The 12,823-nt window shown below is 38.9% G+C and overlaps 1 protein-coding gene across 2 annotated transcripts in view; it reads right to left on the bottom strand.

Moving 5' to 3' along the window:
* Positions 1-2,135: 2,135 nt before the first annotated feature.
* The window catches only part of ZDHHC2 (zinc finger DHHC-type palmitoyltransferase 2), a 35,801-nt gene continuing 25,113 nt past the window's right edge, over positions 2,136-12,823 (bottom strand). For both annotated transcript variants that reach the window (XM_055722857.1, XM_055722866.1), the window contains 7 exons: positions 12,184-12,304; positions 11,360-11,492; positions 9,869-9,995; positions 9,605-9,697; positions 8,320-8,429; positions 7,786-7,863; positions 2,136-5,704 (listed from right to left, as the gene is read on the bottom strand). In XM_055722857.1, coding sequence (XP_055578832.1) covers positions 7,823-7,863; positions 8,320-8,429; positions 9,605-9,697; positions 9,869-9,995; positions 11,360-11,492; positions 12,184-12,304 — 625 coding nt within the window. In that variant the 3' untranslated portion in view covers positions 2,136-5,704; positions 7,786-7,822. The remainder of the gene's footprint in view (positions 5,705-7,785; positions 7,864-8,319; positions 8,430-9,604; positions 9,698-9,868; positions 9,996-11,359; positions 11,493-12,183; positions 12,305-12,823) is intronic.

Genomic DNA, 12,823 nt, shown 5'->3' with positions numbered 1-12,823 from the left:
CCTGGTTTTTTAGCAGTCTTGGGTTGGGAATGAGATGTGCTTATTGGTGCCAACTGTGAAGATCCAATTTCTGCAGAGGCTTGGATTGTCCTTTTTCTGCCAGCACAGATCAGGCTTCTCTCTTTTTTTTTTTTTTTTTTTTTCTTTTCTTTCTTTCCCCTTTCTTCCTGCCTCTGCTGAAGTGGGAGAATTGCCTTGCCTGAGCCTGCTCTTTCCTGCGTTCATGAGTCACTTGCCTCCATTACCTGTGTTGGAATAATGTTAGGGAAAGAGATGGAGGGAGGTGAGAGGAAGCCTTCCCTTCTCTGCATCAGATGGAAACTGGCAACAGCTGAACTTTTTGAGCTGCATTACAGAGATTATGCTTTATCTCTTACAGGGCAGCAAACTGGAGCTGTGGTTACAGTTGGCAGTATCTTTTATTTACCTTTCATCACGTAATAGCTGAGCTTTGCAGGTGCTCTGTTTTCCTTCGTTCTTGTCCCTCTGAGTCTATCCTGTAGTATCTTCAGTAGTGCTTTATGTGAAGGTTAATTGCTAGTGTGCTTATACCATCACTAAGCTACTGCTTTTCTCTAAACTACGGGTCAGTTTAATCTGGGATACAATAGAGAAAATACCTGGAAATAGGTTCCTGTCATTCAGGCTGTAACACTTGTTTGCATACAGTCTATTTTGTCTTTGCACCTCGGGCTCCTTCTTAGGTGAACTGAGAATCACCCTGTTTTCAGAAGAAAAAAAGGCAAATGACTTCATAAAATGGTGACTGTCAGGAAGTGTTGGGTCTGTTCCAGTTATGCCAATCAGTTAAACTGTGAGTGTGCAGGAGGTGGGAAAGGGGACGTGGCTCACAGCACACTATTCCAACTGCTGCAATCAAACTGTTGGGCCCATCTGCTTGAGAAGCTTACAGTGATCTAAGCTGAAGCATGTAATCATTGCCCCAAATACTGGAAACTACGCAGCCAGATTTCAGGATGACTGAGTTACTGTATTTCAGTGATGGGTGCCATTAGGAAAACTTGGAGAAATGAAGATATTACATCTCTGGAATAAACCTTGGGAGGGAAAAGAATAAAGAGGATGCGGATACCAATTGAAAAGTTCCACTTTGAAATGTACAGTCTGTGGAAGGGAAGGGGAAGAGAGAGATGAATGATGATCAAAAATTTAAAAACAGAACAAAGAAAAACTGCAAAGGGAAAGTAGGCAAGGCTTTCCTTGGTTATATCAGATGTCACCTGCTCAAAATTTCACCCCACAAGGCTGCTGCTTTTCCTGTCTTCCTACCCGGTCACAGATGAACGAGGGCTAGCTGGCTGCAAGGGAAATGGCAACAGACACCCCCCACCCATACACTATAGCAGCATGTTCTTTTAGTCTTATTTTGGATGAGAATGTTTGCATATGGTTCAATACAAATATTTATGGAAGGGTTTTAAATAAAAAGTGGGAGAAACTTTGAGCATATCCTGCAGTTACACCTGAACTGGGACAAGTGAGAGGTGCTTTCACCTTTACAGCCCTGGTCCTGCATTTTAGAGGCCCCAGAGTAGACAGTTTCATTCCACTGGCACCAGGTTTGGATCCAGTGCTTTCCCAGGGGAGACTGTTAGTCAAGTGCCAGGAGGGGTAAGTCAGGCAGGTGAGAGGAGTCTGCTGGGGGAAGGATGGGAGAGCCCTCACAAAGCAAAGCTGCTGTGGGTGACAACCCTGGTAATGCACTTCCCTTCCTTGCACCTCAGTTCTATAAAGCGAGGTGGGCTTAAGAAGCCCCTATTTTTTGGGACAAAATTCCATCTTGATGGCCTTCAACAGTATCCAAAGGAGTACAGCTCTGCTCTGCCAGCATGAAGGCATGGAGCATTTCACCCATGAAAGACTGAGAAGGCTTCTGGTTCTCCCTTACCCCGTTTCACAGTGTGGGTGCTGTGTGAGGTGCTAGGGATCTAGCAACGGCACTGGGGAGGGAAAACTCACCCAGAAAAGTTGAAGGCAGCTGGTGAAGGGGTGAGAGGGCACACTCGGAGCAGCGATGCTGTTAATGAAGCCGTATTTGTGATCCTGTTCTGCTGTTCAGGCACACCGCCAGTAAACTGAAAGCGGTGTGTCCAATGACTACTGTGTACATGAAATGCTGAACATGAAGCATTTATTTATGTGAGCAATACATTAACAAGTGGCAAAGTTATACACTAAATTTATGTAGAAATATATTCCTCCCCCATTCCAGAACACCAGTCAACTGAATCTGGGCAAGAACTCTCAGTCCAAATACTGTGTAACAGCTACAGCATACCACGCACTAAAACAAACTTGCTTCCTTGCAACCTTCCTGAACTCTTGCTTGAAGGCCCTGATTTTAAGTACATAGTTAAAAATAATTAGCAGTGTTTCATTAATTACCTGCCGCAGCTACAGGTTACTAAAGACCTTTCCATCTGCAGCTTGAAGTGGACAGTGTTTTTCTCTCAAGAATTAAAGTGCATAGTAGCAGCTGTGTCTATTTGCTCAGCGGGAGGAGCTTGCCAACATCTAGGTGTTCCATTTTCTTAATAAAAATAGTTCTCTGTGCAGACTCTACCACCAGTACATCAACTGACTTAGAACCACCACTTCTGGTGCAGACATGTATGGGACTTGTTCTAACCTACATATTAAGGAAGCTTCTTAGGCGTGTGAGGGGCTACGATTCATATGGCTGTTTACATATATACAAAATAAATTCAATTGTGTTGTCATTAGGGACTCGGGCCCGTCTGAGAGGTCTGTAGAATTTATCCAGCTTCCACTGAAGCTTGAAATGCAGTCATACTGCTGGACAATATCAGGGCTATTATTTTGTTTTTAGCAAAAAAGTAGATTAGTAACTGTACAATAGGTAAAAAGCAGTCTTTAAAAAAAATACAGAAATTACACAAAAGGCTGTAGTAAAGTGCCTAGCAAGAATATATATATAAAGAACAGGGGAATCAGTGTAAGCAGACAAACACTGCATCCTTCCTCCCCTTACCTCTTTGCAAATTCTCCTGCGTGCATTGTAACAGCGTCAATGCTCAATGACAATATGTCAAAAAGACCCATTTTCACTTTGCTATATAAAGTATTAGAGAGCTTAAAGCCAAGAACATAGTAATATCAGAAATTATACTTTGGAGCACGATTAGCTCACTTTTGTCCATGTTCTACACAGTCAGAACTGCAAGGAACCCTCAAAAGCCTGTCGACAGTGCTCTGCACAGAGGCATGGCTCGTGACCACCCAGAGCGCCGCTGCAGTTACAGCCCTCCGGCTCAGATCTGCTAACATTTACTTCAGAGCTACTGTCATTCCTCTTTCCCCTTCTCCCTTCGTCAGTGTGTTTCCCATGCCTCCGTCTTCTCCTAGAGGGACAGCCTCTGGCTGCATCGAAGCTGCAGATTATTTAGGGCTATTGTGCTTTCCAAGTGTGACTTCTGAGACATGGAGAAGCCAGGCATTTCTTGATCCTTTATCCCTGCCCTTTCCCTACGTTGATCCCTAGCCTTACCCAGAGCTCTCAGAGCCCTGGACACAGCCAGGGAGCCTGACATCTGTACTGGAGGGATCCATTTCCATTACAAGTTTTGCTGGGGAAGAAACCTGTACTTTTTCTTTACATAAAAACATGGAGCAAGTAACACTGAAGCTGAATTTCAACTTTTTACTCAGAATTTTCACATGCATGCTCCATGACAAACCACACTGACTAACTGCTTAAAAAACAAGACTCTACAGATGATAGAGAACCTGAAGTGTTAAAAAATATATTTTCCCTCTCCCCTGATTATCCCTTGACAAGTTAGCCTTTAAACAAACACTAATACCAGGTGTAGCTGACAGAACAATACTGAATAAATAGCTGCGAAAAACTTTTGGTTGCTAGATGTCTGCAGGCATCATGTAAACTGTATGCTACCTTCATGCTAGTTTAAAAAAGGTGTTCTATGTAAAGGGATCCACACTCTGGCACTTCTGGCAAGAAACACATGTTTTCAGGCTGGTAAAATTTTGAGTTGTTTTTTTTTTTAAAAAAAGTAAAATAAATACATTTTCCCTCACTAGGAAAAAAAGCCACATTTGTGCTCCAACAGCTATCACTTAAGTTGTAAACCCAGGAAAGACAAATTTTAAAGTTATCTGCCTGTAGAAGAGTTAATGGTGAGACTTTTGCTTTCTGAAATTGGTCACTTAGTCCTGCTGCCAGTTTTCTTAACAAACAATTGGCATCTTTACACTGCAAGCCAACCTGCTAAGTAACTCAGTTGATAGCAGAAGTACTTTTCTGCTCCAACTGAACTAAGCTTAGTCTGAGAGGTTTTCACTATTTTTTTTTTTGACTAGTCTCTATCTAGCCACCTAGAAAGCATAACAAAGTTCCTCCTAAAGTTGTTTCCAGAATAACAATTTGCATTTAAATGTAAACACTGATACCATAAATGTAGTGTATGCAAAAGGCACAAGACAATTAGATTTGGGTTGCTGAAAATTCCTTGACTTTTAAGGTTGGTAATGCTATTTATTATCTGGCCATTAAACTCTGATCCTAAGAAAGCTGCTACTTCCTAACTTAACTGGAGGGGGTTTCCTATGTGCAGCAGCTTGGCTTTTTGGTATTGCAATCAAACATCTGTTATCCTGTAAATGCAAATATCACAAGTTATAACAGTAAGTCTGCTTGATTTTACAGGATATTCATTAAGTTATGCAGTAAGAAAGGCAGTGTCTTAATAAGTGGAAAAAGAAATCTGAGACAACTACTGATTAATAAGAAACTAGGATTTTGAAAGACAGTGGCCCTCAGGAACATAGGTTGGTAAAAAGCCTTTTGGATCAAAGTTATGTGCCAACATTAATTTCCTGAATGTGTTAATGGCTCCAAATGAGACAAAAAAAATCCCCATTTCAGCACTTCCCTGTATAGATCCCATCAAAATCCCCAGCTCGCCAGCTTCATTTATATATTCCCTATCTGAATGCAGGCTTTTTATCGCTCCACTTACCAGTGACCCACTGTAGCATTCAATTAACAAAGGAGATTTTTTCCCCTCCACAGCTTTTCAAACTATCGATAGTGCAGATTCTGAGGGAAAAATCGAGCTTTTGCAATGTTTTCCAAAAATGTTCCAAAAATAGTCAGACACTTCACTTGGGTGTTCTTATCTTCGAAAGTCACCTATCAAGCACTCCAAAGAAAATACAGTCCACTAAACCACTAAATTATTTCTGATCGACACTGGCGTTCTCCCAGTTCATAAAGCCAGTAGTGCAAAAATTTGATTTTAAAGTAAACTACTTACAGCAATTTGAATTATCAGGTGAATTTTCAAAACCAAGGCAAGAACATGGACTGATACATAAGAAGGTCACATCTTGTGCTGAATGCTGAAGTAAAACCAGCCATTGAATTTTTACAACTGTAAACTCAGACTCCGTTTCTTTGTTTTCATTTCCTAATACTCAGTCACCCTTCACCATTCAAAGTCAGTAACTTTAAGCTGAAACATTTTATATGGTTCAGAAATAGTATGTTTAGTTTCATGTTTCAAGCAGTGACATGGAGACAGCTAATCATCTGTCAGTTTGTTTTCTGAGCACATCCACACAGGAGCAGACAGGAGCAGCTGGCCAACAGGGCTGATATTTGGAAGAATCTGTCTTCCTCCAGCGACAGCTTTTTCTTGAACTGGAACAGAAAGTTCATCACAAAATAAGTTGTTAGAATTGAAGAACACTTGAAAATTAAGTTATTGTAATGAGTCTTATCAGCTCGAAGGGGAAAGTGAACAACAGCTGAATGAAGAGAAACACAGACTGTTCACAGTTAGGTTATTAATTCACCTCAGGATGACAGTGATTAAAAACCGACTACATAGCAAACAGGCCACCAGTTTATAATATGAAGTGAGCTATTTTTACAGTGCTTCCAGGTACCAATATCATTAAAATTAATTCTCAATTACATTAATGTAAACCACATCTGGCAATCTCAGTAATTAGTCCCCTGATTAACTATAAAGGATCGCAGGTTACAGAATATTGAACATACCCTTAGCTGGGACAGAAATTCAAATTTCTAATACACTGGCAGGGGCTGTGGCCTGTGTTTTTCATGTCAAAGATTAAATTTGTTTGTTTTGTTGTTGTGACTTCAGCGTCTTTATTAAAGTATTCTATTCACTCCCTAGGAACAAATATAACTCAAATACTGACAATAAAGTAATGAAGTTAAATGCAAAGTAGTTTAAAAAAAAAAGTAAACCAGTTTTTATATAAGGGCTCTTATTCCAGCGACTGTATGTCAGATATATATAGATATAGATATAGATATGTATACATACAGTAATATAGGTTTTTTGTTACATCTCCAGAGTGTTTTAAGTGCCATATAGACAGAGCTAAGGGTACAACCAATCTCAAAGTTTCATTCGCTCGTCTCCTTAACTCTGTTCATTTGACTCCCACGTTTTCAACACTTTAACACTTCACACCATCAGCAAGTTTGTAGATGTACCTATATCTGGAACCATCTGTGTCTTCATCCACCACTTAGCACAAAGCCAGAAAGTAAGGCTCAAGAATTTTCTCTGATGAATCCAACTGAACTTTTGGGACCTTTTTGGTCCAAGCTACAGGCCACCTGTTAGTATCTGCACACCTACCATTTTCATGATCTGCCTTGACAGTGCAATACCATGCCTGATGGGTCTAGTAATGATCACTGCAGTTCTCTGATGGCTTTCCACGCCCCCTAATTCCTCCAGGAGTGATCGAGAGCAACCTGACAGCCATGACAGCATGTCCAGGAGGCAAGTCACACACAAATGAAGGACATCCACTTGAGACACTTTTTCAGGCTGACTGATAAGCGTGCTTCCAATAGCAAAGATGGAAATGACCTCGCTGGAGTAACTCCTCCAATGTTGTTGGAAAACAGTAAATTACTTGGTATGCTGAAACTCTTAGGGTTGGAGTAAAAGCTTTTATCCAGCTTTAAATATGAAATAATTGATTTCCATAAGCTTTGGAGGTGTTAGAAATCTTCAAATACTAAAGTGACTATGATGATCAATTGTGTTCATTGCCTGCAACGGAGTTAAGGTCTCCTCTTAGGTATGTTAACAGGATTTACTAGCTGCTTGTCAAACCTGCCTTCTATGAACTCTGTGCTGCAAAATATCAATGCAAGAAATCAAATCTCAGCTGGTTTTGACAATAGGTGACTAAATGCTCAGCAAGTCATATGGACACATTTTGTCTTCAGTAGGCAACACTTTGTGATTATTAAATAGGATGGAGCCGAGTACCTGGCATAGAAGAACAAGCTTCTAATAGCTTATATATTAGAATAAATCTTTTTTCTTTTTTCCTTCATCGTCTGGTAGACCTTTACCTGCTTTAGAAGGCTGAGTTATGACTGTTGTGTTAAGAACTAACATCATTTTCAGACTTTGCTTTAGAAATATTTGCTGGACAGCTTGAATAGTCACAAATTCATTATTGTAAGGAAAGGAATAATAGTAATATTTTTGAATATTACCTAAAAGCAATGGGTATAAAGGTCAAACTATCTTGCAAGCATGACACATCAAGAAACAGGAGGTTTAGTTTAAAACTATGAATTCATCTGCTACTACTCATGGTAAAAAGAATTAAATAATAAAAAAGAAAACAGACAGGAAGTGCTTTAGTAATTTTCTTTTGTGCATTCTTCAAGTGGTAAGAAATCATGGAATAACATATTAGGTACAGAGAATATTAACATACCTTTCCTTACATATTCACATATTTCTTTTAAGGGAAATTAGGTTTCATTTTCCATGGTTAATGCAGGATTGCTCATACCTGTAAAGACAAACAACGATATTTCCACAGGAAAAGGTTCATGCCTATTTCAGCAAATAATGCACCCTAATTTAATTGACAATCCATCTTAATTTCATTCCACTATTACCAAGTCTATTCCTATCCTGTGTTCATTACACAGCTTTTCACTGTCACAACAAGGTGTCATCATATCCTGGTATATGCAGTTTGTCACCAAAAGAACTATCAGACTCAGCCTAAAACGTAATCAGCGTCTACTGGTGTTAGTGTTCTCAGTATCTCTTGGTCAGGTTTAACTGGGAAGGGCACAGCAGCATGGTAACATGGAACTTCCTACAAACATGTGCTTAAAATAAGCTCCTATGAATTTTGGTTCATGAATGCAAGCCAAGTGACCTTGGTTGTTTTTATACTATATCCTCCAAAACTAGTTCATTACAAAAGTAATTATTGCAACATAAATCAATTCCTTACCAACTTTGCCCTTTTCAGCCTTCACACCAGTTTCTGACCAAGACGGTGTATCTGTAAGCAGGTGGCTCTGGGAATCACGCAATGGCTTTGCAGGGAACAGGTGGTTCTCACTGTAACGCCAATAAAAAGAACATCAGTAAACTACAGAAATTTTTCATTATCTTACCACACATTACAGTTTGTTGTACACAGCATTTTCCCTATCTTACCTTGCTTCTCTTCTGATGAATCACTACACTTTTATCATTACATACATCATTACACTGTAGTTGTCACAGATGCAAGCGCAATCTAAAAAGCAACTCCCTAGCTCAGAACCAGAAAACATTCTGATTTTTTTTTGGACAGCTATTATATAGTAATACATGTACTTCAGTTTGAAACGCACTCTATCCATATTCTCTCCCATTACAACAAACCTGACATAATAAATAGTGGAGAGAACATCTCCAAAATCTCTTGCCTAATATAAGTTATGGATGACTGAAGTGAGATTTAAAACATCGATAAAAAGCTAGCTGAAACATCATGTAAATCTCTTATGAAAAAAAGACTGTCAGCATGAGCCCATTATGATTTCTTAGTCACATATTCAAGTCTACTATACTTATCACACGTCATCACATAAATGTGGCAAAGTTGTTACAATATGAAATATTAAACTACTATATTTATTTATTTAACGGTATCTGCATACTTTTTACACTAAAAATATCATGTCCATAAAGAATAAGGATTAAGAAAATATGTCCTATCATCAGCAGAAACAACACACATGTATTTAACATGCAGCTTCCTGTGCTTTGGCACAAGTGCCGAGGCCTGGGATTCCCTCATGCAAAGCATCTTTCACCAGATATGACAAAGCCAGGCCTCCCCCAAAAGCCTTGCCAGGTGACACATGCATATCACAGACACACTGACTAACTGCCTCTGAGGCAGAACAGAATGTTGCTGATACTGAATGTTAGGCAGATGTGGAAAATTCAGGTCCTGGGATGCCACTAAACTGAGGCAAAGCACATGGGGGGGATGGGGTGTGTGTGTGCGTGTGCGCGTGTGTGTAAAACCCCCACCTTATTTCCATAACTTTAAATAGAAATCTGAGCATTAGCTGAATTACAGTCTAGCAGTTTAAAATCCGACAAATCTGACTTGTATTTATTAATAGTACACTCTTCGTTTGCTTACCACTTTTAAGTAGCTTACACATAGTTCTATTTATATGTGCACAGGAAAAACCAGAGTATCGACTATTTAAAATGAGTAACAGAGAGCAGATTACTTTTTGGATGTTGAATTAAGACCAACAGGTGTGGAAGCTTGCTCAGGATCCTGATTAACAAGGCAAGTTGGGAAGGAGCAGCCATCCCCTAGACTGAAAAATCCAGAATTAGTGTCATAATTAAAAAAAAAATAAATTCGAAGAACTTTTTTCTAAAGTGAATATTACTGTATTTCAAAAAACTAACACCCGCCCTCCCCCAAACCCTGCGGATCCTGATTGTTCAACAGTTTCAACAAATGAAGCATTAAAAACTGAGCATACCTTGAAAACACAGGTAGCAACCAGTATTTCTTCTCATCACCAAACACCTGCCTTAGGTTTTTGCTGAAGCCCAAGCTAAAGCCATTCTTGTCTGTTCTGTGACGAAATATGGGAGCTCTGAATACCTCTTAAAAGAAAAAAAAAAAAGATTAGAGCTCTTCGCAAGATGGCATGTTTAATTTTCACACTGATGTTTAGGCAATTGCACTGATGATACATACCATCATCCAAGAAAAAAGGCTGTACTGCCCAAATTACAGAATGCTAGTCTACTCATGAAAGCCAGTCAGTGCTCACAGTTACTGTGCGTGCAGAGGAGGTGCTAAGGCTGAGGAAGGGTGGAAGCCTTCTTCAGCCTCCTCCCTAATCAAGGCAAGGAAAAGTGAGGAACTCAATTTTTGAGAAGGTTTGACATGTTGTATGAAGATTTCAGCATGTGACTATACCACAGTGTTCAAGAAAGAAAAATCTACACAAAGGGTTTACTACAGAAAGAGTCGTGGAAAAGAAGAAAAGCTTAACCTACTTTAGTAGTAGGACTAGCTTATAACACCCTGGGGTATGAAAACATTGTGTGTTTTTACAGCTGCATAAAGAAAGCACTTTACTCGTAGACCCAGATTATTCCCCATGGACGCCCAACCTAAATTTCCGGAGAAGAGAGCTAAATATAGCTTCAAGTGTTGCAAAGTGCCTGAAGCAGAAAACTCATTCACTTTCCACCAAGTGGCTGATTTAATTCCCTTAACTGGATATATATAGTAGGCAAACCATGTCCTGATAGTACAGCTCACACAAACCATGCTGGAACCATGCAGAAACTGTCCTTCTGAACTGCTAGAAATTACCTTTAACATGTATTATGCTTTATTTAGAAGGTGTTTTAAAGAAGGGGGAAGGGAAAATAGCAATACCCTTTCAGATGCCCATGTTAGGCTGGGAAAACAGGTCCCAGGATGATTTAAGCAGTCCCACTTAAAGCTGTCATGGCTTCGTTACTAAACTACTGCATGTGCAATAGTTTAGAAGAAGAGAGGGTCAGGGGTGGGAAAGTAGTGCTGGAGGCACTGCCCTGATTGAGACACTGCATTAAGAGGACTCTGACCTGGGAGCTGAGAATGCCAAACAAGAAGCACTTGTGTGAGCATGCGTTAATGTGTCTAACACTTATTACAAAGTGTCCTCAATTATTTTTTTTTTCCTGTTTATTCAGTTTCTGTTAACAAGCTGTGAATGGGAGGAAATGGAAGGAAGAGGCTAAGTTCATTAACAGCTCGGCCCCTTGGGGCAAGAGGAAAAGAGTCCAAATTTCCAGGGAGCAGCAGAACTAGGGAGTCAGTACTGGATATCGCCAGATCTGGGCACTTCTAACCAGGATCCAAGGAACCTATCTCTATAGGATTGCCTGCTTTTTCCATTACCCCCATACATATAATATACCTTTATTATTTACTTTTTGCTGTCAAACACAGAAGCATCAAATCTATTTACCTAATGTAGACTTATTCTTGCTGACAAGCCAACAGTGATAGCCAAAGAGAGAGGACAGACTGACAGAAAACATTGCTGCAGCAAAGAATAAAAACATGATGTGGAACTTGGCTTGAGTATCAGGAAGACCATTCTAAAAATAAAATGAAAAAAAATCATGCCATTAGAATTGGGGAAATAGCTGTTTAGTTTCATTATTAATAACCCTGTATTCAGCCATATCAAATCAGTGGAGACACAAATGTACTACACGGCAAGAGTCTGAATAAATGATTTACACACCTTCTATGTACCTACGGCCACGCAATTAGGTTGGTGATAGCATCTATTGATTAAGTATAAATACTGGCAATAAGAATCTGAAATTTGGATCTGGTTTGAAGTGTCTTTTAGTGAAGAATAATTTACCTTTAAAAAACTGCCTTGTTTAATTAGCCTTTTCAGAATATTCATAGCAAAAATACTGCAAATCTCAGAAGGTAATATCCTAATGTGTAAACCCAGATAATCATAATTAAAATACTAGAAAATTTCTCTGAAGCTTTTTCATAGCATAGCATTAAACAAAGTTAAAAAAACCTATCTATAATAAACATTCCCTTGTAAAATAATTGCATACTTGTTCTATGCAGCTTCAGAATAATGAAGAATTAAGTGAAATTTCATAAACCATGATAAATAAAAAAAATAGACAGCTATGGTTATTAGATAAAATTTTGTACCTCATATTAGGAGATACTACATTACAATGTATCAGGTTGTAGAATTCTTGCACTTTGGTAACTTCACACACTTAAAGACAGTATATAGATTAGGGTACTTACTGTCCAAAACTTGATAAAATACTGTAAATCTGTTGCAGCAATGAAAAGGCAATACAGTAGCGAATAAGCCAAGAAAAGAAGAAAAAATTTGTAATTGGAGAATCCTACACAGTTGTTCACCCTGATAACAAAAAAAAAAAAAAGAAAAGTAAAAATGGAATGTAATGGAAGTTATTTGCTTTGCTTTCACTCAATGTAAAATTAAACTTAGTTACTCTAAAAAAGTTAGTATCAGCATGTAAATCAATTTTTGCTTCCTATCTCTGGTGCCTCAAGCTACTGAAATGTATTTAGCTCCAACTCCCAAATTAGTAATTTTAGCCAAAACAAAAAAAACCCAACAAAACCACCAAACCACCACCACCACCACAAAAACTCAGAGAACCCAGAGAACTCTATCAGGTAATATCACTTTCAACAGCTTACTGAAATTCAGTTTTCACTTATGGTATGAAATCTGTTCCCAGTACATCAGATGTAACCAGATTGCAGTTACAGTTCCTTGTTTAGTTTGTAGGTAAGTTTAAGTATCCATGTTTTACCATTCAGCACACTGCATATAACTGGACAGGTACAAGCCAAGAATTTGAATCTCAACTGAATTTGGTGAAAATAAAAGCAGTCTTATTTAATCCACATA

The sequence above is a fragment of the Falco cherrug genome, chromosome 1 (genome assembly GCF_023634085.1).
Source record: "Falco cherrug isolate bFalChe1 chromosome 1, bFalChe1.pri, whole genome shotgun sequence".
Taxonomy (NCBI): Eukaryota; Metazoa; Chordata; class Aves; order Falconiformes; family Falconidae; genus Falco; species Falco cherrug.
The sequence above is the reverse complement of the archived record's forward strand: the minus strand, read 5'-3'. Positions and strand labels throughout refer to the sequence as shown.